This window comes from Caretta caretta, chromosome 20, assembly GCF_965140235.1.
Source record: "Caretta caretta isolate rCarCar2 chromosome 20, rCarCar1.hap1, whole genome shotgun sequence".
Taxonomy (NCBI): domain Eukaryota; kingdom Metazoa; phylum Chordata; order Testudines; family Cheloniidae; genus Caretta; species Caretta caretta.
The window spans coordinates 11904010-11929909 of NC_134225.1; the positions used below are offsets into that span (position 1 = coordinate 11904010).

The 25900-nt window shown below is 58.7% G+C and overlaps 1 protein-coding gene across 8 annotated transcripts in view; it reads left to right on the plus strand.

Moving 5' to 3' along the window:
* Positions 1-22798, plus strand: part of HDAC7 (histone deacetylase 7) — a 243150-nt gene extending 220352 nt beyond the window's left edge. For 7 of the 8 annotated variants that reach the window (XM_075121815.1, XM_048834436.2, XM_075121820.1 and 4 more), the window contains 14 exons: positions 1357-1585; positions 4289-4422; positions 6516-6636; positions 7903-7952; positions 9359-9466; positions 10243-10298; positions 11060-11147; positions 12342-12461; positions 15037-15134; positions 17102-17220; positions 17829-17962; positions 19052-19136; positions 19637-19775; positions 20399-22798. In XM_075121815.1, the coding sequence (XP_074977916.1) occupies positions 1357-1585; positions 4289-4422; positions 6516-6636; positions 7903-7952; positions 9359-9466; positions 10243-10298; positions 11060-11147; positions 12342-12461; positions 15037-15134; positions 17102-17220; positions 17829-17962; positions 19052-19136; positions 19637-19775; positions 20399-20444 (1527 nt within the window). In that variant the 3' untranslated portion in view covers positions 20445-22798. The remainder of the gene's footprint in view (positions 1-1356; positions 1586-4288; positions 4423-6515; positions 6637-7902; positions 7953-9358; positions 9467-10242; positions 10299-11059; positions 11148-12341; positions 12462-15036; positions 15135-17101; positions 17221-17828; positions 17963-19051; positions 19137-19636; positions 19776-20398) is intronic. The other variant, XM_075121816.1, reaches the window with a different exon arrangement.
* The last annotated feature ends 3102 nt before the right edge of the window (positions 22799-25900 follow it).

Below are 25900 nucleotides of genomic sequence, written 5' to 3' on the forward strand. Positions count from 1 at the left end.
GTGGCTGCTCAGCCAACCCAGTGGCATCAATGTCCTCTCTAAACCCATGCCCGGGGTGGAGAGGGGAGGAGCCTGCGTGGAGCCATCAGGACTCATCACCCCCGCCTGCATTGCTGGCGGGCTGCCAGCTCCTCTATTCTGGAGGGCACAAAGCCCTGCTGGGCAAACGCCCTCCCATGAGAGGAGGGGAAGGTAGTGAAGAGGGCATGACTGGGCCCACCTCACTGCCCCTCAGCCAGCAGCTCCAGCCTGCTCCTGTTGCTCCGCGCCCCCATCTGGGTGCAGGGGCTCTGCTGCGGATTCCTAGATGTTAAGGCCAGAAGGACACAGCAGGAGCTAAGGCTGCCCAACACCCCCATCACAAACCCGTGTGTTTCCAGAGAAGGCTCGGAACAGTGTGCAGGAAACAAGGCTTGGGCACACAGTGAGGAGAAAACCAAGCGCTGGCTGGCTGCTCCTTCTGTGAGCAGGGCCCACAGTGGGCACTGCAGGGCCAGGGGCTCTGGAAACCTGCTCTGCGATGGTGTCGTTAACGACTGTAGCGAAGGCCCCTGCGTCAGGGCTGGATGAGGGTCGCACGGGCAGCCTGAATTCTGGCATTTCTGAGTTTTGCAGCCCTAACATTTGTTTAGCAGAGTCTCCTTGTGTGTCATTTCTGTATGAAAGGGGCCTGTACTGGGGTGGCTTATTCCCCTTTCCATACAGGGTCACCTATGCCACAATAAAGAACCTTTACACCCCTGCCACCCCAGGGTTTGCAGCACTTTTACTAGGCCAGGCGAGCTCCTCCACAGGCCACCAAGAGTTCAGGGGTCCCCTACTGTACTGCCAAAGCAACATGTGTGCAGGAGACTGGGCACTCTGGGCTCCCTGCCACAGACGTGTTGTACTCCCTTTCCCCTAACCTCAGTGGGTGGGGTAATGCCATGCAGAGCCACAAGAGGGCATCAGACACTGTGACTTGGCCAAGGCCCAGGCAGCAGTGCCTTGGTCTGTTGTGGAAGCTCTGGACTAGGGTTTCCACTCCCTAGGCTGGGTTGGGAACAGCCCAGAGAGAACAGGCCCATTGCATAGTGAGTAGATCCTGATGTTCAGTGCAGAAATTCCCCTCCTCCACACCTGCTGTCAGGCCTGGCATTGAAGAGCTGCTGAGATGCTGTGGGGGGCCGCTGGCCCCACTTGCTGCTACACAGACTGGCCCTGGGGGGTGTTAGCACAGGCTCTGCGCTCAGCTCACTGACAGGCAGGGTCTTCCCCGGCCTAGAGAGTGGCATGTGCCACCTGGGCCCTCTACAGAATCCCCCAAACCATCCCTGGCCCAGGGCGCCACACTCATCTGCCACACCCTCTCCCCAGCAGGCCTACCTGTGGGAGCATCACCAGCGCCTGCAGCACTCGCTCCTCAAGCGGCAGCCACCAGCCGACTCCCTGATGGTCCCTGTCACACATGGAGGGCACCGACCTCTCTCCAGGGCCCAGTCATCTCCTGCCACTGCTACCATCGCCCTTCCTGCCCAGGACGCACCCACCAAGACACTCTCCCTGCCGGTGCAAGAGCCACCAATCAAACCGCACTTCACAACAGGTAATGTGGGCTGCCTCCAGCAGGGAGCGCTCCAGGAGGGCTGCAGGTATGTCACGGATCCACAGGATCGGTGCTATGGCCCTAGCTTTGGAACTGTTTCTAGGAGGAATCCCTTCAGTGCCAGACTCCCTACGGGTCTTGCTCTTCCTCCAGCGCAAGCTACGCGTCTTCACTGCCTCCTTAGAATGGACGTTTGGGCCTGCAACACTCTTGCTTCACACTGTGAGCTCCGTTCAGTGAGTACAACTGAGACAGATCCTGACGGAGACTTGTGCACTCGTTAGGGCCTAATGCACCTCACACCATTAGCAGTGACACTCAGACAGCATTGTCAAAGTGGGAAGGTTTATTTATTAACTGGAACACAGCACAGGAAGTCCTTAGGGTAACATAGAAAAGTGAAGGGTAAAGCATGGTCCATTCTGATTAGCCCAGAGCCCAGCCAAGCTGTAGTGAACCCGTTGGTTCAAGCTCTGTCTGTCCCACCATCTGACCTCTTTTGTCCGACTCCAGGTGAGAGCCCTGACTCCTTCCAGCAGCCAGCTCTTATCCCCTACTCCATACACTGCTAGTTCTTTGATCTCATGCTGGGGAAATGCTGCTCAGCTTCCTGCAGAGAGGTGGGGCAATCTGTGGTTGTTGGTTGTCAGGTGCCAATGTCCTGGTGACAAGATTTGCCATTGTCTTCTTGGTTGCTCCATTGATATGGGGCCTAAGGCCCAGACAGCTAGAGGACACTCACATCTTTGTCCCTTTCCCTGTGCTGAGAGCAAACAGTTCTTTTCCACCCCACTGGGTAACAATGCAGCATATAGGGGAAACTGAGGCACACAGGATTCAAAAGTATCACATCTTCCCACTTCCTCACATGGCAATTAACCCCACAGCAGCAGATGACGTACAAGGTGAACTGAGGCGCAGAGAGGGAGGGGGATTTACCCAAGGTCACATGAAGGTCAAAGTCAGGACTAAAACCCAGGAGTCCTGACTCCCATTCCCCTGCTCTAAGCACCACACCACTCAGCCTCACTGCACCAGGCACACTCTGTCCCTAGGAAAGCCGGATAAACCCTGCATGTCTCTGCCCACACAGTGCCAGCCCTAAACTGCCCTGACGGCAACAGAGCCTGGGGAGCTGGCCCGTGCCAGGCCAGTCTCCTGCTGTGTTTATCGCCCCCTCTCTAAAAGTTTACATAGGCTGGGGGTGGCAGGTGTAGCTTGTGTCCATGGGAAGACACTGTCCTTACCGCGCGGCCACCTCCCCCAGCCTGCCAGGGGTGGGTCTCTTGGCATTTTTCCCTCTCAGTATGTTCCTGAGCCCCAGGGTGGGAGAGGAGGCAAGCAGACACTGGAGGAACTGGTGGGGCTCAAAGGAGCATGGGGCCACAACGCCTTTCAGAGCCCAAGCTCTTGCAAGGGAGCGTGAAGAGCCAGGACTGAGCCCTCAGGATCCCAGCCTGCACAGCCTGGCGTCCCCATTGTGTCATTCACCCCCTGGGTGTGTCCAGCCCATGCCCTCCAGCAAAGAGGCCCAGTGCCTCACCCGATGGCCAGCTGGGATGCTCCCGTACCCATGCAGCTGGGCTGGAGTGCAAGGACCAGGGTCTCCTCCGCTCCTGGCCTGAGTCAGGAGTAGGATTCGGCTCAGGCCTCCTGGGATGGGGAGGTGTCCAGGGAGACTCTGGTCTGAGGGCCATGCCGTAACAGCAGAGACTGAGGTGGCTGTAGGGTCTCAGCCTCGCCCCCAGCCCAGCCTTTGAAGAGGGACTGGGCTCTGGGCCATCAGGGGTCAGCTTCCAGACAAGGCTTAGAGCCAGCTTCCAGGGCTGGGGGGGGGTGAGTGCCCTTGGGGGTTAGGAGGTGAGTGCCCCTAGGGCTGGGGGGGTGGAGTGCCCCCTTGGGGTTGCAGAGGGGGGTGAGTGCCCCCGTGAGGTTGGGGGCGTGGAGTGCTCCTGGGGGGGGAAGGGTGGAGTGCCCCCATGCGGTTGCAGGGGGTGAGTGCTCCATGGGGTTGGGGGGGTGAGTTCCCCCATGGAGCTGGGGGGGGGTTGAGTGCCCCCGTGGGGTTGGAGGGTTAGCGCCCGTGGGGCTTGAGGGGGTGAGTGCCCCTGTGGGGTGGGCGGAAGGGTAGGAGTGATGGTGTACAGTGGCGTGTGCTGTATTCACTGATTTTCGGAGGTATAAGGACACCAGTGCCCAGCCGCTTGGCTCATGTCGACACTGACCCCATCGCTGGTCCGTCCCACCCAGATCTCCCGGGGCAGAGAGATCTAGAGTCAGCCCCCTGCCCCTTGCTGCGAAGGGCTCTGGGCTGGGCTCCCTGCTTGGGCCGGAGTGTGGGAAGAGATGTCTCTGGGACCCAGCCAAATAGGGCTGCCCCGGGATTGCCCCCTCCACATGACAGCAGACAGGGCAGTGTGAGGTGCCGGGGAGACAGCCTGCACCTAGGAGGCAGGCGTGTCTTAGGGGAGCTCAATGCAGGGCCCCGTGCAGCAACCCAGTCGGCCATGGACTTCCATTCAGACACGGCTAAGAGGGAGCCTGTGCAGGTGGTAAGGTGCCCAAGAGAGAGCAGCAGCCTGGGCTGTGAGCACAGCAGCATTGTGAAGCTGAGCCCGGCACTGCACCGATCCCTGACACTGGGTGACGGAGGTTGCAGCAGGCGGGTGTCCCCTAACACCTCCACCTGCTGTTGTGTTTCAGGGCTCGTGTATGACTCCGTGATGCTCAAACACCAGTGCTCCTGCGGGGACAACAGCAACCATCCCGAGCATGCTGGGAGAATTCAGAGTATCTGGTCCCGCCTGCAGGAGCGGGGTCTGCGCAGCCAGTGCGAGGTAAGTGAGAGAGCGCGGGCTGAGCTTGTCCTGCCAAAGCCAAGGGAGGCCTCAGAGAGGATGGGCAGCTACATCAGGAAGGCCCAGGTGGCCTCTGTGCAGAGGCGGGGACTCTGGGTCTGCCCCAGAGGAGCCAAGACTCACAACAAGCATGAGTCCTGCCAGCCTTTGAAAGAGGAAATTGCAGGGGGGTTCACTCATTTCTGGTGAGAAAAGCAAAAAATACTTGGATCAAGTTCTCCAAGCGTGGGTCAGTGCCCACTGATATCCAGGAGAAGCGCATGGGTGCTTCCCAATTACGCACGCTGCCACAGAGCTCCTAGCTCTGCTTCTCTTCTCTGGCTCCTGGTCCTGTTCCATCCCTCAGGCCCTGCTGACCCTCCTCCTTCCCCACGCTTTGCACAGCTGGGACCTAGCGGAGAGCACGGACATTATGTATCATCCCAGGTATCTGTGTTAGCCCCTGCTGAAGTGGTTCCCCCATCTCAGACCCTGCAAACTCAGGCCTTGTCTGTGTACATCCTTGTCTATATTAGAAAGCTTGCAGCAGGTCTGATCTGCACTACATGGTTAGGTCAACGTAAGCTGCCTGGCGTCAACCTAGCTGTGGACGAATTTTCACTTAAATTTGGCTCCTGCCAATGAGTGCCCCTCTTCCCCAGTTTAGTAACACCGCCTCCCCGAGCGATGCAGCCACAGTCAGTGTCATTAGGTCCATGAAGGGTTGGTGCACACACTGCATTGCTTATGTCGACAGTTACTGGCTCCAGGAGCTGTCCCACAATGCCCCACGCTGACAGTGCAGTGGATACAAGTGCTCCTGGGGAGGACGTGCACCCAAGGAGCCACGCCATTTAATAGCTGCGGTGGCTGTATGCCAACGTAAGCTAAGTCAATATAATTCTGTAGTGTAGATGTGGCCTTAGTCTCACTAGATTGGGGTTTGCCTACACAGGAGAGTGTTAACCTGGTGTCCCAGGGGGTGTCCATCCCTAGCTCCCAGCACAGCTAAATCACGTGTGCTCTCCCAGTGCCAGCCCCAGCTGGATTCCAGTTTACACGGGGCTGCTTTCAGTTTGGTTTGAAAACGCATCTAAAGTCACATAAGCTAAACTGCCAAAGGCCCCTCTTGGAAGGAGAGCGCCTCTGCTAGGAGAATGACAGTGCTGGACTTTCTCACCTGCCTTGGACTGTTCTGGGGATGAGCCTTTGGTCTAGTTACACTGGGGTGAATGGCTGGGGTTGACGCGCTTAGCCCAAGTGAAGGCCTGCTCTGCACGTGTCCTGATGGAGCCGTGGGGGGGAGGGGTTACTGCAGAAATTCTGTGGATACAGCCCCAGTGCGGACACGGTTATACGGGGGTAAAGGTGCCCTCTCGCCACCCGATCTGGGCTCACTGGACCCAGGTGAGCAGTGGACCTGCCAATGCACCATAGAATATCAGGGTTGGAAGGGACCTCAGGAGGTCATCTAGTCCAACCCCCTGCTCAAAGCAGGGGCAGTCCCCTATTTTTGCCCCAGATCCCTATATGGCCCCCTCAAGGATTGAACTCATAACCGTGGGTTTAGCAGACCAATGCTCAAACCACTGAGCTATCCTTCCCCAGCAGCTCCCTAGGTCTCCTCACTCCTCACTTAACTACAGTTAAGCGCTACAGCCTTTGCGTGTAAACAAGGCCTCAATCCCGCTCAAGCCAATTCAGCTCAGAGCAGCAAGGCCAGGTCCTCACCCAGTTAACTAACATCAGTTTTGAACTGGTGCAACTGCTGTGCAGACACGGCCTTGCAATTGGTTTGAAAGAAAGCTGAGACCCTGAAGACCAAGCAAGTCCTTGAGAGAGGGGCTGGCACACTGAGCCCCGAGGGACTCCCAGCCCCCCAACAGATCCACCCCCAGGCCTCCCTTCCTGGTGCTTAGATGCTGGTTCCAGCCTGCCGCTCTCATTCAGGCCCGTTGTTTCTCCAGCTGAGGGCAGGGACTGGGATTTCTGCCGGCGGTGGCACGTGGGCACACACGGGAGTAATGCCCAACCCTGCCTCCTGTTCTTCCCTCCCGATGCTGCTAACTTGCCCTGCTCCCACTTGTTGCCAGTGTCTGCGGGGGCGCAAGGCAACCCTGGAGGAGCTGCAGTCAGTGCACACTGAGCGCCACGTCTTCCTCTATGGCACCAACCCCCTCAATCGCCTCAAACTGGACAACGGGAAACTGGCAGGTAGGAGACAGGGCCACCCCTCCCCACATAGAGGCCAGCAAGCTGCCTCCTGGGGGCACTGGGGGCCCCACTACCCCATCACACGTAGCCATCTGGGGGCTGTCCCTGGGTCACACGCTCCAGGCATTGGGCAACTTTCGCCCCATCCTCTCCATTTCTGCGCACTGGAGTCCAGCCCTCCCCCACGAGCACCGATCCATAGGGCCCCCTAATGCGCTCTGCTCACTGTTTAGGGGCTAAGGGCCAGGACACAGAAGGAGCTGTTGGGAGTTAGGCGCATTGGAAAACCTGGACCCAAGTGCACCTGCACTAGCTGAGCAGGTTGGCTTCCTAGGCTGCAGGGAGAATGTGGGCCCCAGAGCACAACAGAGCTGGTTCTCTGCTGCCTTGCACTTTGGCATCGCACTGGGTAAATGCCACCCCAGGTGCAGAATTGGAGGTAGAATGTGCGGTGGACATGGCCAGGCTAAGCCCAGAGCCCTGGGTGAAGACTCCATCACCCTGCGTGCCACGGCACTAACCCCAGGGAGGTGGGGTGCTGGCTCTAGTTCATCGCCGTGCCCCCACTGCAGGCAGATTGGGGCTGCTCACCCCAAGCCAAGAGGATGTGGGATTGCAGCTGGGCCAGGACAATGCTCCTAAACTCAACTACTCTCGCCTGGCGGTGCAGATGGAACAGGCTCCTGAGGTCCCTGGCAGGAACCCTTCAAAGGAGAGGGCTGGGGAGTAGCCTGATTGGGGTGCCCTGACTCCTGGGCAGGGGTAGGAGCAATACCCATGGGGTGCTGCCCCCATGACGCTGCTAGACACATGCAGCTGTGACAGCTGGCCCCAATCCTGCCATCAACCTCCTCTACCCCAGCTCTCCACACCGTCCCACTCCTGTACTCTGCACTGCACTCAGCACCCTGCATCTTCACTCTCCAGCACACACCCCTGCACCCGCCCCGGTGCCTGCTGCTGCGGGCTTAGTCCAGCCCTGGCCATGCACCTCCGCGAGATGCTGAAAGGCAAAGCCGAACTCTCGCCAAGCAGCCAGGCCAGGTGCCTCCTGCCCCCCATATCCCTCTCCTCCCAGGTGTCTCCTGTCCTCACACTCCAGGAATCTCCTACCCTCTTGCCTCCCAACCCCCAGATGCCTCCTGCCACTCACCCCCAGGTACCTTTTGCCCCCCAACCCCTAGCTGCTCCTGCTGCCTGTCTGTCAACCTACAGTGGCCCCCATGCCCTCCCACCCTGGTCCCTGACTGCCTCTCTCTCTTGCAGGGATCCTGTCGCAGAGGATGTTCGTCATGCTGCCCTGTGGGGGGGTGGGGGTAAGTGTCAGGCTCTGCCTTGGGGGGTTTGGGGGGGAAGACTTGCGGTGAGTGGCTCAAGTGCTAGGCCCCTTGCCCAGGCTGGGCAGAGCAGGAGCCCCCCTTCCCAAGGCGGAGACAGGCCTCGGCTCAGTAACACTGGGGCTTAGTAACACAGCTCCCCTGCCCTCGCCCTGTGCGGGGGAGCACAGCCTAGCCAAGTACGCTGGCCCCAGGACTATGTAGCATCTGAGGAAGCCATGGATTCTCTGGGCATGGAATAGCTCAAGGTCAGCTCCAGGTGATGGGATCCCAGGATCAGAGCGACCCCCCCTGTCGGCTGTTCAGTGCCCCATAACATGGCTGGGAGGGCTCAACCAGGTCCTGGCAGCCTGGGGCCCCGATTACCAAAAGCATTTGGCTCACAGAGGCCTGGGGTGGGGGTGGGGATAGTTCGGGGATGGTCCCAGCCCAAGCAGGTCAGGGGAGCAGGGTGGGCCCTGAGTGGGGCAAGGTCAGAGGGGCAGAGCAGTATCACTGGGGGAGAGCAAACCAGCCGTCCACCTTGCCCGATGCTCCAGACACCCCTGCTGCCTCTCTCCTTTCGCAGCTTGCTGCCCTGGTTTCTGTCCATTCACTGCACTCTCCTCTCCTCTCCTCTCCTCTCCTCTCCTCTCTCTGTCTCTCTGTCTTTCAGGAAGTGTCTCACTCTCTCCTCGCCTTCCCACTCCCTGCTCTGGCTCTCCTCCTCCCCTGCCCTTGTTGCTGGGCCACTGGCTCCCTCCGTCCCATCTGCTCTCTCTCTCCTTCTCAGCCTCCCCTCCTCCCCTCTTGCCCATCCCGTCCCCCAGAGCAGGAGAGCCAAGGCTCCTCAGCTGGACGCTGCCCCCTGTCTGTGAGCAGAGTGGGCATTTGAGCCGCACACATGGACTTGATCAGAAGAGACTCTGAGGTTTCCGCTCTGGCTCGGCCCATGACGTGATCCTGATCAAACCAAGATGTTTGTTTAAACAGTAAAATAAAATAAAGAAGGTAAAATGCATTTTCTCCATCCCTGCCCCAGCCTCAGGCGCAGGGGAGCCGCGCTGTGTAGAGCCCGCAGTGGACTCCCCCCCGCCTCTGGCCCTGCTCAGCTAAGAACTGGGCCATGCAGGGAGCTAGCCGCCGGGATAGCTGGCCCAGCCTCGGGACTCGAAGTGCAGAGGCCTGCCCGACTGGCTTGGGAAGTGGAGTTTGGGGGTTTGGTCACTTTCGGCCTCCCTCCAAGGACTGAGTTTCAGCTGTTGGCACCAAGCAGCCAGCCAGTGTGCTGCTGCCAGAGCCAGCCCACATTTCATGCTTTGGTCCCTCTGTAGAGACTCCCCCGTGCCCAGCTCCGGGAGGGGCGGCCTGCCCCACTCACTGCTTTCCTGTCCACTTGTTTCCAGGTGGATAGCGACACTATCTGGAACGAGCTGCACTCCTCCAATGCCGCCCGCTGGGCCGCTGGTAGCGTCACTGACCTGGCCTTCAAAGTGGCCACGAGGGAGCTCAAGGTACGAGGAGGCCAGGAATGAGTACTGGCATCGTGCCAATGTCTGGAGTGGGGATCCCTGGCCATTCCCTTGACTGATGGGGACTCATGGGGGTGTTTACAACCTCCTGTGTGGGTCTTGTCGATGGCTCCAGGCCCTGGCATGTGCCCATTAGAGTCTGGGACCCTGTACAGCAGGCCCCAGGACACTTCCCTCTGTAACCTGGAGGTACCTGGACTTCATGTGGGTGGGGCAATGGGGAGCGCTGGCATGACTGGTTAGAGGGCTCGTTCAGGCAGCCAGCTCAGAAGCAGAGGCAGCAGGGCCTGGTGCCCCTTGGAAATTACCTTTGCCCTTTGGCTCAAGCTAAGAGAGATGCTAATTCAGCATGGGAATGAATGGCAGCCTTCCCTGCCCAGCGCCAGTGCCAAGGGCCCAGCTGGGAGGGGGCCACTGACAGCAGGATCTGATGCGAGAGTGCAGGGGCAGGTTTCACACCCCTGAGTGCCATGACCGGAGCCACCTGGGGGTCTAATGGCTGCGTGCTCCATGCAGGGGCCCCAGGGCTGAGAAAGAGTCTCCTGGGGCCATGGAGCCAGGCAGGCCCAGGCACTTCTGTGTGAGGGTGAGAGGGACACCTCGGGGTCCTCCAGACTGCGTTGGGGTTGGACAAAGCACCCCCTGACACCCTCAGGGCAAGCCTGGCCTGTGCACTGGGGGTGGGGTTGCGGGGGGGAAGGAGGAAGGAAGTGGTGGACAATAACGGCCCCACAATCACATCTTTGTCTTACCCCCAGAACGGTTTTGCTGTGGTGCGACCCCCAGGACACCATGCGGACCCTTCCACAGCCATGTAAGAGCCATCATCTGCCTCCTGACCCTGTCTGCTTCCTGCCCGAGGAATCTGGGCCAGGCCAGCTCACTGCCAGGCTCCTCTCACCAGGAGTAGGCTGGAAATGACATGGATCCCATGTGTTGTAGTAGCTAGTCATACAGGGCAGGAGCAGCTCAGGCTGGGAGTCCCTGCTGAGCTACCAGCCTCCAACCTTGGCTCCCCATTGTGTAGAGTGGGACTGACAAGCAGTGTCTGGGCAGGCAAGAGAGGAGAACTCACCCCATGGAGGCAGTGAGGGGAGGGGAAAAGCAACCCCACCGAGAGGTCAGTGGTTGGAGGGAGGAGAGGGGAGAACCAGGGCTGGCTCCAGGCACCAGCGTTCCAAGCAGGTCCATGGGGCGGCAGGTAGTTAGAAAGGGGCGGCAGTTCCTCCAGCCGCGACGGCAAATCGGCGGCAGCTTCTCCCCTTTTCCTGCTGCGGTGGCAAATCAGCAGCAGCTTCTTCCTTTTGCCGTCCGTGGCAGCAGTTTTTTTCGCTGCTTGGGGCGGCAAAAACTGTAGAGCCGGCCCTGGGGAGAACCCACCCGTCCCAGAGGGCAGTGGGTGGAGAGGGGAGAACCCACCCCATCCAGAGGGTGGGAGAGAGGAGAACCCACCCCTTCTGGAGGGGCAGGAGAACCCACAGGCATGGGTAGGGTAGTGGCTGTCTCGGAGGATGCAGTGGCTGCTTGGGGAGGGTGCCTGGGCACTGACCAGCTCCTGCTCTTCCCTCCTTGCAGGGGTTTCTGCTTTTTCAACTCAGTGGCAATCGCTGCTAAGCAGCTGCAGCAGAAGGGGAAGCTGAGCAAGATCCTCATTGTGGACTGGGTGAGTCTCCTCCAGCCCCACTGTCCCCCCGGCTTCTCCCCACTCTGTCCTCTCCTCAGGCTGGAGCTGTTCTCGATGGTTCCTCCCACTAGCTAGCTTTGGGCAGAGCCCAGTCAGCTGTATGTGATGCAACAAGCCACATGTCCCCAGTAGTCTGTATGTACGCGGATAGTACAGCGTTGTCCTATCTTCGAGGCCAGTGGCTTTGCAGATGGGGTTGCGGGTTGGGATTGAGGGGCACTGGCAGAGTTGAGTGGGTGGGTTAGGAGGGGGCTGTGGGTCAGGATTGAGGGGTAGAGCTGTGTGAGTGGGTGTGGCAGGATCCCCAGGGTGCAACCTGGAAATAGAGTACTGCTGTACCCCTTTAACTCTCCAGCCTGAGCTGTCTCACACATTGCTTTGCGAGTGGCAAGCAGCAAACCCCTCCAGGTGCTGTTATCACTCAGCAAACCAGCATGTGGAGCCCCACACCCAGCTAGATTGCATGGATGCTCCCAGAGCCACTCGTGAATCACACAGAGAGAGGCACCAGCCAATTCCCCCCAGATCCCCGGCCTTACACCCCACACCTGTACTGTCCTGCCCTGGTCAGAAGCCTGGCCAGTGTATGTTTATTACCCAGTCCACCCCTCCCTCAATATGCAAAGGACATGCACCAGCCTTTGTAAACTGAACTGGGATTTCTTAAGCACTTCAAGCAAAATACACTGTTTTAGGTAAAGTATAAAACAGTTATATTAACTACAGAATGCTAGGTTTTAAGTGATTATAAGTGGCAGGCATAAAAGGTCAGAGATTGTTACCAAAGAAAATAAAAGATAAGCGTACAGTCTAAATCTGAAACCTTATTACACTAGGCAGTATTTAGATCAAGCAATTTTCTCACCCCACTGGATGTTACAATTTTTAATACACAGGCCTCTCGCTTAAGCCTGGACCAATCTCCTCAGTTGAAGTCTTCGTCTTCTCAGTGTTTTTGATACTTCCAGTGTAAATGGGGGAGGAGAAAGGCCAAAGCATGGTGCTACTGTCTGCTATTTTATGGCCTTAGTCCATGTGCTTAGAAGACACTTGGCAGAGGTCTGAGCAGTCCCTTTGTTGCCTGGACTCCTCTGGGCTCCTGGCTCTAGGGCCATCCCGTGGACAGAGGACAGAGGGTGAAGAGCTCACTCACAGCCACTCTCTCTCACACAGGATGTTCACCATGGAAACGGCACCCAGCAAGTGTTCTACAAAGACCCAGACATTCTCTACATTTCATTACATCGCCATGATGACGGCAACTTCTTCCCTGGCAGTGGGGCAGCCGATGAGGTGAGAGCATTAGCCTCTGAGCCCCTCCCAGGTTACCTCAGCTCCGCATCCTCTGGGAGACAAGGGGATGGGGACAGCGTGCGAGGGGCACAGCGTGGGGTGCCCAGGCTGGAGCGTGCCAGGAGCAGAGCTAGCCAGATGCCCTGTTGAATGGATTCACTCTGACCCCTTTTGCACTCCTTTCTCGTGAGCACTTGTGCATCACACATGGCTCACATGGACGACTGCCAAGAGCCAGTGGGGCACTCATGCTCCCGGCCAGGTGGAGCCTGACATGTTTGGGGCAGGTCTGCGCTCTAGAGCCAAGAGCCCACACCTGGAGACGAATGGTGGCAAAAGGGACGTTCAGAGAAAATCTCCAGGAACCATCCCAGCCCTGGCGACCCTGTGTGAGGTCAAGGGGCTGAAGGAGTGGCAGATCCTTAGCTTAACAGAGAGCAGGGAAGAGTCAACCTAGGCCTGGAAACACGCACACGGGGAGGAGATTTCTGAGAGCAGGTTGCTCTTTAATCTTGCAGACAAAGGCTGAACGAAATCCAATGGCTGGAGCTGCAGCCAGGCAAATTCAGTCTGGAAATAGGGTGCGAATGTTTAAGGGGAGAGGGGGCAGTTAGCCATCAAAACAGCTCCCCTAGGAGTGAGGAGAGTTCTCCATGGCTCGGAGTCTGGCTGTCACTTTCTACAAGTTCCGTTCTAGTTCAACCAGCTGTATTGGGCCAAAGGCAGGACACCCTCGGTGGATCCATGGGCTGGGAACGTGATGCAGGGGCTCAGACCAGATGGTGATGATGGTCCCTTCTGGTCTTAAACTCTAGGAAATTGGGTGTGCACAGGGTGACCACAGCAGGCCCAGGGGAGCTGGGGTTGGTCCTGTGTAGGGCAGGAGGTTGGGGGAGGTTGGAGGGAGTCCCTGGGGTCACCTGGGGAAGGTCTGGTGGAGACAGGGGCAGGGATCGGGGAATTTTGGACAAGAGATGGGCTGAGGGGAAGTTTGGTGAAGTCTTGGGGTGATTGGGGAAGCTTGGGCAGGGCCACAGGACTCCTGTTGGCTGGGGAGGCTGGGTGAGGTCTTAGCAGGGGAGGCTGGCCAGAGTGAGTGAGGATGAGCAGGGTCTGTACTGCTTTGCCTGCTCGAGAGCATCCGCACATCTCTGCTGTCCTTGGCTGATTTCTGCTTAGCTACTTTGGTAAGGAATTCCCCTGGCCACCCCCTCCGCCAGGGCTGGGTGCTCTGCAGAGCTTGCCCAAGGCCATCCTGCCCCCAACCCCCAGGGCTCTGCACAGCTCCCCCAAGGCCGTCCGGCCCCCCAAGGGCTGTGTGCTCTGCAAAGCCCCCAAGGCCGTGCTGCCCCTGACCTTGGGGCCAGGTGCTCTGCACAGCTCCCCCAAGGCTGTGCCGCAGCAGCCCTGCGGTGCCCTCGAGGCGAACCTGGCTCGGGGAGCAGGGCTGAGGAGGGGGAAAGGCAAAACACGGATACCATCCAGTCCTTTGTCCTTTACAATGTACTTTCGAAGGGGCGTTGTGCTGAGCGGTTAGAGGCAGGTCGAGCTCCCGTGTGGCTCCCGGCCCTCGTTCAGGGGGATGGCAGAGCTGCTGAGGACGGTTTATGATGCTTAGCCAGTAGTTGTGGTTACTAAGCACATTATGAGCTACTTTCTCCTCCACGTCTTCCTGCCTATGCCAGGCCCACGGTTTCACGGGGCAGCTGCTGATGGTGCTGGGCACAGGAAATGAGTGTCAGCTCCTCCCTCAAACACGCCCAGCTGTGCAGGACAAGGCCTGGGGGGCTCCCCGTCTGGCCGAGAACACCATTTCAGCAGCAGACTGCACTGAGATCCACCACCGCCACCATGTCCATCAAGCCGCCCCCCCTCCCCTCACTGCCAGCCTCACCTTGTGCAGCCATCGCACAGGTGCAGAGCAACCCTGACTTGGGCCCCTGGGGCTTCCCCTGCAGGAATCCCACTGGGGATTATTATTTTAGGGATGTCAAGGCCTTGATGCACTGTTCTGACTGCCCAGTCTGAGCTCCAGCACCTCCCAGGCCAGAGGTTCTGCACAATGACTCCTGTCCCCCAGCCCAGTTGACAGGCTGTGAGGGACGGACAAATCCCCCATGCCCCTGGGGAACCGATTCCAAGAGTTAATTCTAAATGTCCCGTTGACAAGCTTCGGCTGGTGGCAGGATTCCCCTCCACTTCCTGTCCCAGACCGTCTCCAAGCACTGCTGAGCCCAGGTAAAGCAGCTGTCAGGACTCACCCTGGCTTGCAGTGGAGAGTGTGCAAAGCACAGGGGGTGACAGGCCATAGGGAAACACCACAGTTCCTTACTGCACGTCAAGTGCTCTGCTTTGACAATTCCTGTGAGGTGGAGCCATTTTCCTGGGCTGGAACCTGAGCCCAGGGACAAGCTGTGGACTATGCGGGTCTCCAGTCTGGCACCGCTGGAGCTTGGCACTGGAGCCGATCCTGGCTGGGAAGTGGGTAGCTAAGAGCTTCCCTGGCGTGGCACGGCGGGCCCTGCCATTGAACACCATGCCCTCTGCTGCAGCACTCTTCCTTTCTGTCTTCCAGGTTGGCTCTGGCGCTGGCGAGGGATTTAATATCAATGTGGCTTGGACTGGTGGGCTCGACCCACCCATGGGGGATCCAGAGTATTTGGCAGCTTTCAGGTAGCCTTCCTTTGGGGGGTTCTGTCCCCAGCCGTGCCCCTCCCTGGCTGTCCCCACCTGCACCCCTCCTCATCTCTACTCCAACGCCTCCCTCCCCTTCTGTCCCCAGGCACACCCCTCCCCGACTGTCCCCAGCCCTCCCCCCGCCCCTTCTGTCCCCAGCCACGCCCCTCTGTGGCTGTCCCCAGCCACGTCCCTCCCTGTCTCTACCCCCACGGCCCCCTCCCCTTCTGTCCCAAGCCATGGCCCTCCCATGGCACCCAGTAGCTGACAGCTGGCAGGGGCAGCACTGGCTGCTCCCGCAGGGGATGGTTAGGGACTCCCTTGGGAATCCTGCCTCTTGGGAGGACCCTGGGGGCAGTCCAAATCAGGAAGGTTTGGGTGGCCCTAAACGGGGCAGCCCAAAGCAGGATGGGGGGTTGGAAAGATGCAACCCCATCCATTTGGGAAGATGCACAGATCCCCTGTGTCAGGGGGAGACAACAGGGGACCACCCCTGCTGGAACAGCCCCTCCCGCTCCTGGGTCTCCCTGACCCGGCCCAGGGTGTTAAGGAGCTCTGCTGGCTCAGCTAAGCACCAGCCAGGAGTGGCAGGCGTTGTGTGAGCCAGCCCAGCGCACACAGCCATGGGCTTACAGCCGGGCGTCGTCCCCTCTACTCCCACACCTGTGCTTTGCTTTACTCGAAAGATTCTATAAATAGCTCTCTGTTTACGCAGCAATGTGATCTCCACTCACTCCCCAGCCCCCTGGCCTTGCCAGTGCTGGAGCCAGCCCACCCACGGGCCACTCAACACTTCTGGCCAACATGCTGTCCACAGACCTGCCTAGGTCCTGCCCTGCTTTGTCCAGGACCTCCTCCTTCCCAGAGCCGTAGGGTAGCCATGCCTCCTACGGCAGCAGGGCTGAAAGGGGAAGAGGGTCTGATCCAGCCCCAGAGTCCTCTCTGAGAGGCTGCATTTCCAGGGAGCCCACGGAATATCCTGCCCTTTGAACCAACAGCCTGGTCATTTCCCTTCTGTTCCCCACCTGCCTGCGGCTGAAGCTGAACCCTGGCTTCTCTTGCTGTCCCCAGGAGCCTGGCCCTAGGCTCCCAGCTGGGATATGCTGGAGAGGGGCCAGCGGACAGACCCAGGGAATCTGGACATGCTGGGGCTGCTCCTTTGAACGGACATTGTCTGTGTCTGCTGTCTAGTGCTCCTGTGGTTTGCTCTCTGTCCCTGGGGATGTGCAGTGTCTGGCTGTGCTGTGCATAGTATATGTCTGTCTGTCTCTCTGTGAGAGGCATAGGCACTTTGGGAGGCAGCCAGTAGCCATGTGGATTTGTGCTCTGGGATGTACATGTGGGACCCTCAGCCTCCAGTGGAGCCCCATTATTGACAAGGAGGCTGTGAGACCTTCATGTACTATCTAACCCAGGCATTCTCTTCAGTGTCTTTCAGTAGGCCTCAGCCTTTTCTTCCCCAAACGCCTCTTCCTTCCCCAGCCCCAGCCCTGGCCATATGTTCCTTCGCTTCCTTTCCTGGTGCGGATCCCAGTTTCTTCCCTCTCCCTCCACCATCAGCGGCAAATGCCCACACCATTCGCAACCCATCTGATAAAATGATCAGCAACAACTAGTTAGCTGTGACATATCACATTTCACAAAGTGAAATCATTACTCTTCAGAGTGAACACCCCATCTCTGAGTGGGAGAGAGTTCACACCTCCCAGAGCAATTGTTTCAGGTTGTCTGTAGGCTCCAGAAGACGTCACTGCATTGGTACACAGGTTATGTTGAGAAGGCCAGCTTCACTACCCTGAGGGCTAGAAAGCATAGATCCTGCCAAACCAGCACGTCACAGGGACTCCATCGAGCAGAACAGTTCTGGCCTCTGGCCTGCAGTTTGATACCTGCTCTGGGGTACCTTTTGTGTCCTCAGCCCCAGGCCATTGCCCTTGCTGAATGTGTGTTTCCTTCCCTGTCAGAACTGTTGTGATGCCGATCGCCCATGAGTTCTCCCCAGACGTCGTGCTGGTGTCTGCGGGGTTTGACGCAGCCGACGGCCACCCACCGCCGCTGGGAGGCTACAAAGTCTCTGCCAAATGTAAGGAGCTGCGGTTGATGCTCTTGCACTGGCGGGTTAGAAAGCAAGCTGGGGCTGGGTCTGCCTGGAACAGGACTGTTCAGGAGCTGCTACGGGAGGCCAGTAGGGGAGGAATGTGCTCCCAGTGTGGAAGTGCTCTGAGGAGGGGAGAGCTGCTCTAGGAGCTCTCCACATTGCAAAGGCCAGGGCAAGAGGGGGGTTATTGGGGGGGTTATTGTAATAGCAGCACAGGCCTGTGCTCTGTGATGCAGCAGCCACCCCCATTTGCTCCCTGGCACTTTGGATTGACCAGAGAGTCCTGACTGAGTGGCTCAGCCCTGCTGGCTGTGTGCTCGTTAAGGCCCCTCCCAGCAGGATGGGGAAGCCATGGGAGTGCTGACCAGCCCCACCTGGCAGGTCAGCCTGTTGCTCCAGTCACTGGTACACATGGTCCCGGGGTTACAGAGTCCCCAAGGCTGATGGTCTGGGCTGGAGTCCAATGCCAGCTGCTTGCTCCTGTCAGCCCTGCTCCTGGTAGCCAGGGCAGTCTACAAAGCAGGCATGTGCCTGGGCATGATCAGTGCAGCAGGGTGGCTGACAGGCTGCTTCTTTGGCTTCTTCCTCCTTAGGCTTCGGCTACCTGACCCGACAGCTGATGAGTCTGGCAGGAGGAGCCATCGTCCTCGCCCTGGAAGGGGGCCATGACCTCACAGCCATCTGCGATGCCTCGGAGGCCTGTGTGTCTGCCCTGCTGGGCAATGAGGTGAGGCAATGAGCTCCTCCCAGCCCCAGTGGTGAGGGCAGCAGACCTGGGAGGCAGCCCGAGTTCCCTGGCCCTGCCCTAGTGGTTGCTGCCCTGTGGAACTAGCAAGAGGCAAGTGAGGCAAAGCCTGGGGCTGGATCTCATGGAAGTTAGGGGAGGTGCACTCGCCCAAAGGCACCGACTCCATGGGTGCTCTGGGGCTGGAGCACCCATGGGGAAAAATTAGCGGGTGCTCCGCACCCACCAGCAGCCAAGCTCCCCCCTCCTTGCCTCCTTCTCCCCCCCTCCCCAAGCCCACCGCACCCCCGCTCCTCCCCCTCGCCGCCTAACAGCTGTTTGGCAGCGCTTAGGACTTTCTGGGAGGAGTGGGGACGCGGCACTTAGGAGAGGATGCGGAGAAGAGGCAGGGCAGGGGTGGGGACTTGGGGGAAGGGGGTGGAATGGGGGTGGGAAGGGGGCGGGCTGAGGTTGGAAAAGGCGGGGTGGGGCGGGAACTTCTGGGCAGCGGTGAAATGGGGGTGGGGCAAGGGCAGTGCAGGGAGGAGGCGGGGTGGGGGGAGCCAGGGGCAGGGGGGGTTGAGCACCCACTGGCAGAGGGGAAGTTAGCACCTATGCGTGACTCGCTCAGCTCCTGTCCACTGGACACTGCCACACAGCAGGGTACCCTCTTTGCCCACAGCCCACCATCCTCTGCAGGTGCCTGCTGTCTTCTGCAGCACTGGGGAGCCCATGTGGGGACAGGACAAGGCTGATCTGTTATGACAGGCCCTGTGGTCCCACCAGTCTGCTCCTCTTCCACCTCCCTGAAGCAGGACACACTGTCCAGTATCCCTAGAGCCAGCCTGGAGCCTGTCTGACAGGCTGGCCCCAAGGGTCCCAGATCCTCCATGTATGGCAGCAGGGCGTGGCTGCGACCCCGGCCAGCCCCACAGCCCACTATTCCATCGGAGGGCTGGCCAAAGGTTGCAGTGTGTTCCGGCTGCGCTGCCCCCCTGGGCTGAGGGGGGGGGATTGCACAACTCTCTGCAATGAGCTCCCCTCCAGGCCGGAAGCAGCACTAACGGGTCTGGCTGGCGTTTGTCCCTGCAGCTGGATCCCCTCCCTGAGGAGAGCATGAGGCAGAAGCCGAACCCCAATGCCGTGCGCTCCTTGGAAGCAGTGATCCGGGTCCAGAGTGAGTGTCCCTGGGAGGAGCTGACTCCAGGGGGGCCAGAAAAGGGATATGGGAGGGATCAGCATCCAAGGCCCAGACCCCAGTCACACCACCACTCCAGAGCAGGCTCCATCACTGGTACTCAGCACCCGCCTCAGCTGAGGCTCGAGAGTGTGGTGGGGCTGCTGGAGCTTCCAGCACCCTGGCTGTATGTCTGCTTCATGCCTGGAGCTACCGGTGGGGGCGCAATCCCAGTGCTAGAGGGCGCACCAGAGTCTCGTTTCCCTCCCAGAGAAGCCTGAGCCATGCCACTCACCCTAGGGAGCTTGGGAAAGCCCCCAGCGCAGGAAAACCCAGACAGCCAGAGGCTGGGCAAAGCTAGGCCAGCCTCCCCCTTCCTCTCTGTGAGCAGCAAGCCCTCCGCCCCTCCTCCTCCTCTGCTCTGAGCGGGAAGACCCCTCCCTCTTCCTCCCCCGCTCTGAGAATGGGGAGGCCCCCCCTAAGCCCTGCCTCTCTTTCAGGTAAATACTGGGGCGCTGTGCAGCGCTTTGCCTCCAAGGTGAGCTGCTCGTTCCTGGAGGCGCAGCACCATGACCCAGAGGAGGTGGAGACGGTGACGGCCTTGGCCTCCTTGTCGGTGGCAGTGATGGTGGAGAAGAGGTGACGGTGCCATTCCCTGTAGCCCTGGGGTCACCCAGAACTCAGCACTGCTCTTGGGCCCTGAGCCTCTTGGCACCATGGCTCCAATGTGCTGTCAGCCAGGGACCAGGACATGGGCAAGCTGTGCACACCTGTTGGGTCTCCGGGCAGACGCTGGCTTTCTGAGAGGAGTCGAGGGGGGAGTCACAACCCAGCTTCACCACCAGCCCCCAAACCTCTAACCAGCGACCCCCTGAGCCCAGCCTGCACCAGCTCTGTGACTGCAGCAGAAATTGCCCTCACGGGGCACTAGGGTAGTGCCTGGGGATTCCCACATCTTAGGGTCTGCCCCATGGGGTTGTAGGGCACCCACTAGGGCAAGATCAGTCCAAGGGCATTCAGTGCCCAGGGCTTGCAACTGCAGTACCGCGTTTGCAAGTGCACCCCCACGAGTAGGGGATGGCGGGGGGAGCAGCCCCCCTCTGGCCATGGTGTATGGGGAATTCCAACAGTTCCCCTGGGGGATGGCGGGGGGAGAAGCCCCCATCTGGCCATGGTGTGTGGAGAATTCCAGCTGCTCCCCGGAGGGTTGGCAGGGGGAACAGGCCCCCTCTGACCATGCTGGCTGATTTCCTCTACTGTAGGCCACAGGATGAGCCGATGGAGGAAGAGGAACCCATGAATCAGTGATGAGTGGTGCTGGTTTCTGAGTCGCCAGTGGCAGGAAGGAGTCTGGACTCTCCCTAGCCAGTGACTTGCTCTCTTGGCTCCCTGTTTGCCACATTGTCCTCTCTCCCCAAGTCACCCCTGGAACGGACTGGCCCTCCAGCTGCGGCATCTGCAGGTCACCCGCAAAGGAGCCCACTGCTGTCTGGGAATCACCTTCCTGCTTGGGATCAGCTGAGGACCAGAAACTCCCTCTCCAAGGATCTACCCTGCAGTGCTTGGCAAAGTGCCTTACACCTGCTCTCCCCTCAGGGCCTTCCAGGGGTGTAAAGGGCCAACGGGGTGTGAGAAGGCCTCTGCCCTGCCCGCTTGGTGGAGAGCTGCTTTTCTCCAAGGGCTCATCCTGGTGGCAGTGGGGAACGGGACAGGTGTTGGGATGGACAGCGGTGGCTGACGTGCAGTTCAGACCCAACCTCAGGATTGTGCCCCTTCTCCAGACAGCCAAAGGTTCCTACAGGGACCCCCCGCACTGCATGCTCCTGGGAGGGGGGATGGAACATTCTTTGTACCTTTGTCTGGGAGCGATCAGAGCCTCCTGCCAGGCATGAGGTGGGAGTTAGGGGTCACGATGACTTGGGGCTTGAGCCCGTTGTGAATGAAAAGAGGTTAGAGGATGGTTGACGACATGCAAATCACAGGGAAGCCCTGGACTCCAGTGTCCCATGTGCCCAGAACTGCAAGCCTGGGACCTGGTCACCTTAACCACTAACCAGAGCGTGAGGCTTTGGGGACGGGGCCTCTCTGATTTGCACTATCTGCAGATTACACATGTCCTAATGTGCACCTGACATACCCTTCTTTCTATGGGACTTTGGGAAACAAACTCCTCTGCAGATGGACGTTCACAAGGTGATCTGAGTCCTGGAACAACCAGCTAGGCCAGTGACCTGAGGATCCATGTCTAACGGGGCCCTTTGTCCTGCTCCAGGAGGGGGGGCTTCTTCCAGAGTAGCCATTGAGGGCTTTCCCAGTGTCCTTCAGACAGCCCTCACGAGGGAGCCTGCCTTTGCCCCCAGCCCAGCTGCCGAGGAGAACCAGGGCATCTCTGGGCTAACATGGGCTCCGCTCACCACAGGGCTGAGCGCTGCTTAGTGCTTAGCTGGCCCAGGGTGCACACGTCAGAAACACGCCAGAGAGCCCCCAGGATTCAGCTAGGGCCTCTCTGGAGTGAGCAGAAACCCCAGCCCAGTTCCTGCTCCCCTAGAAGTCGCAAGTGCTGTGCAGACCCTGCCCGAGCTCAGGACCCCATCATCCAAGGTTCTGCACAGACACCCCTCCACCCCCCGACATCGAGGCCCTGTAAGCCTGATGCTGCACAGACCCCAGCCAAGATCAGGGCCCAGTCATGCTAGCTGCTGCACAGACCCCAGCCAAGATCAAGGTCCTATCAAGCCAGGTGCTGCGCAGACCCCAGCTGAGACTGGGGCCCTGTCAAGCCAGCACTACACAGGCACACAGTGACTGACCGTTCCTTTCCTCAACTTCGGTGGGACTAGGATCTGGGCTGATCTTGCAAAGAGTTTCCCCCTCCCTGGGTAGACCACATGGGTTCACACACACGCCCCTGTAGCCTTGGCTCCTTCCACCCACACAGCTGGAGGAGACCAATGGTTCTGCACCCCAGAAATGGCACTGGAGAGCCTGTGTCCTCCAGAATTGGCAGCTTTTACAGCCCCCACCTGACCCTGGCTTCACTGTTTGTATCATCCCACAGCGACACGGAAGAGCTAAAAACAGCCCCCTCACCGTTAAACAGATTTTGCAGAGGAACAGAGTTGGGCCAGCTGGCAGCAGGTTCCTGGGAGAAGAGCAGGCCCCCCCAAAACACCAGCTTCAGCTTGCGCTGCAAGCCCACACCTGGGTTAATCTCACTCCAGCTGACTCCTCGTGTCCAGTCTTCTAGTGTAATGGGAGCAAGCCCTCACCATTTCTTTAGAGAGGGGCCTGGCTCAGAAACTGATGTGACATGCAGCAATGGGAGCAGTTGGGACCATTATCTGGGGCCTGTGTGATGGCCACAAGCACTTGCTGGGGGGCGCGCCCCTTGGCTGAACTGAGTGTCTCCTTGGGTCCATGCCAATGTCCAAAACAGAAGCAGACAGGAAGTGTGGGGACATGCATTTCAGTGAGACCAGTGGGGCAGACCGCAGGGCCTGGGATACCTGGCCAGGCTCTGGAGGTGTGGAGTAGGCACGCAGGGCTGGGTGTCTGGCGAGGCGCTGTCTGCAGGGAGAGGGGCAAGTCTGTTTGTAAAAATATAAAAAAGAGGAAAAAAGACCTTGGAAGAATAAATGTTTCTTTGCCTTTGAACTGCACAAGCTGTGTGCGGGGATATGGCTGCATCGTCGACCTGGGGCTCAGTCACACAGGACACAGCTCAGACTGCGCCATGGCCTGCACCATCCACGTGCTCCCCTGGATGTGGCTTCCCCGCCAGAGCCTGATGAACGTGTTCCCCCCAGAGCCCAGCGCTCGTGTGGTCTGTTGTCCCCTCCCCAGTGCTCCATTGATACATTCCCCCTAGAGCCTAATGGCCCTGTGGGTCTGTTGTCCCCTCCAGAGGCCAATGCCCTGTGGGTGTGTTTCCCCCCCAGAGACTGGCTGCCTTCTGGAAGAGATGATAGCCAGCCATGCTACTGGGCTCAGTGCATGTGGGCCTGGGTGAAGTTCTCGGGTCTGTGCTAGCCAGGAGGTCAGAAGAACTGAGCTTCTGGACTTAAGTTCTAGGAAACTACAGCTCCTTGGAGAAGGGTTGCTGCCCTCTTTGGGCCTGGCTTTTGTGGTGCCCTCTGGCCTGGGGGCATGTATAGGGTTGCCAGGTCTCTGGTTTTCAGCTGGAACCCCTGGTTGAAAAGGGTCCCTGGAGGCTCTGGGCAGCACTGCCGACCGGACTTTTAGAAGTCTGATTGGCAGTGCTGCAGATCTAAGGCAGGCTAGTCCTTACCCGTCCTGGCACCGCACCATGCCGTGCCCCGGAAGCAACCAGGTCCAGCTCCTTGAGGGGGGAGAGCATTCACCAGCCCAGAGCATTCACCCCCTCCCACACCCCAACCCGCTGCCGTAACCCGCAGCCCACTCCCGCACCTTCAACCCCCTGCCCCAGCCTAGTGAAAGTGAGTGAGGGTGGGGAATGCAGTGTGCAGGGGTGGGGCCTCGGAATGGGCAGGGCTAGGTTTGTGTTTTGGTTTTGTGTGGTTAGAAAGTTAGCAACCCTAAGCAAGCCCCGTGTTACAGTGCTGCTCAGATGTGGATTCAACTTCTGGCTCTGCAAGTGACAGCCAGCAGGCTCTGGTCCTGCCAGGATCCAGACTGCTCAGCAGCAGCTGCTGCCCCAAAAAATGAGGTTGGAGACAAGACAATGAGATCCCTCCTCCCCCCACTTCTGGAACAATTATTGCTGACACCCCACATCCCATCCAGTCTCCCCTGTCCGATCTCCCCAGAATATCAACCATCTGCACAGGGCTCTCTCTCCCCCTCCCAGTAGCTCTCTGCTGTAACTCTCACTTCCTGCAATGAACAGGCAGTGCCCCCCAGCTCACAGGCCTCCCTGCTCACTCACAGGGTGCTCCTTTTCTCCACAATCATAACCCCTTCCCAGGGGCCTCCTGGCGATCTCAGACTGGCCTCCCGTCCTGGCTCTGCCTTGGCTCCCCTTGGGACTGGGGCGGGGTTTGGCACTGATGGTGATGCTGCAACGGCACCTTTGGAGGCCAAAGCTCTCAAGTCCCAAAGGCAGCCTGGGAGCATGGGCAGGTCTCAGCTCAACTCTGCCCTTTCAATGGGGGAGGCGCCCCTTGAGGGGCTGGAGGCTGCCAGATCTGCAAGCCCCTTGCCGGGGGTCTCCAGTGCCTTGGCTTAGCAAAGGAAGGGCCTCCGCCATGCTGCTGCCCCGCAGTGTCGCTGAGGCCTCGACTAGCAAAAGCTGCAGTTGTCCTGGGCCCTGTGCTTTGAGGTTTCCAAGCTAACAAAAGGCCCACTCAGCCTGTTACATGAAATAGTTGCTGGAAGTCAGCAGAAGCAGGCGCCCACTGACCTGGCCCAGACAGGACTGTTGGAGTGAACTGCGCGGGGCAAAGGGAGCTGCAAGGCTCTTGGTTAAGCTACTGTTGGCATGGCAACGAGCTAAACCTGGAAGTGGGAAGGAATGTTTATAATTGGAATCACCACAATGTGCTTTAATTGGTGACTGTTAATGAGCTGAGGCAGCCGCACCTTCATGGACAGTGTTCGGCGATGGAGGCTGTCAAGCAATGGAAGCAAGGAGATGGTTGGTCTGGACGGCACCAGCTTTACCAGCATAGCTGCTACTCCTGCTGTCTCCTGGGACTCCAGGAGAGAGAGGGACCTGAGATGGCCTCATTACAAGAGCTGGACAGATCATGGATTTTTTGGTTCACTGGCAATTCCAAACAAAAAACAAAAACCAAGGTTCATTGCAGGTTGAATTGAAAATCACTTTTTTCAAAAAAATTTGAAGTCAAAAATCCAAACTCAGTGCCAAACAAAACCCGGAGTGAATGATTTGAGTTCTAGTGGAGCACACATTGAACAAGCATCAAAATGTGGTGCAGTTGTGAAAAAGGCTAATATCATTGTGGGGGCTATTAACAGGAGTGTTGAATGTCAGAGACAGAAGCTAATTGTCCCACTCTGCTCAGCTCTGGTGAGGCCTCAGCTGAATGCTGTATCCGTTTCTGGGTGCTGCACTTTAAGAACAAGGTGGGCAAACTGGAGAAGGTTCAGAGGAGAGCAACAAAAATGATAAAAAACCTGACCTCTGAGGCAAGGTTAAAAAAAGGAATATTTACTCTTGAGAAAAGAAGACTGAGGGGGGAATCTGATTTCAGTCTTCAAATATGTTATGGCTGTTATAAAGAGGACTATAATCAATTGTTCTACATATCCACTGAAGGTAAGACAAGAAATAATGGGCTTGACTTCCCCCAAGCTAGCACCAAAGCTGGTGGAAGCTCAGTGTTGCTGCCGGCCAAAGGCCAGCGGGCCGATGCTGGGGGTGGCCCAATGCTGGGGGTGGCCGACTCGAGCAGGTGCTGACGCCACCAGTGACCTGGTGCTCAGGTCAGCCAGTAGCCCAGCGCTAGGGCTGACGCTGAAGCTGGCTGGCAGCCCAGCACTGGGGATGGCTAGCGGCCCGGTGCTGGGGCTAGTGCTGGGGGTGGCCCGGGATAGTTCGGCTGGGGCTCCTCTGCCCTCAGGGGGTCAGGGGTGGGTGCTCAGGGTTCCGGTGGATGGAGAGTGGGCGGCCACTCAGGACTTCTGCAGACGGGGGGGGAGTAGGGGCAGGGCCGAGTGGCTAGCCTTCCCAAAGCGGGGGCTCACGCGCCACCCATGATCTGCAGCAAGGGAGATTTAGGTATTAGGAAAAGCTTTCTAATCATAAGGCTAGTTAAGCTCTG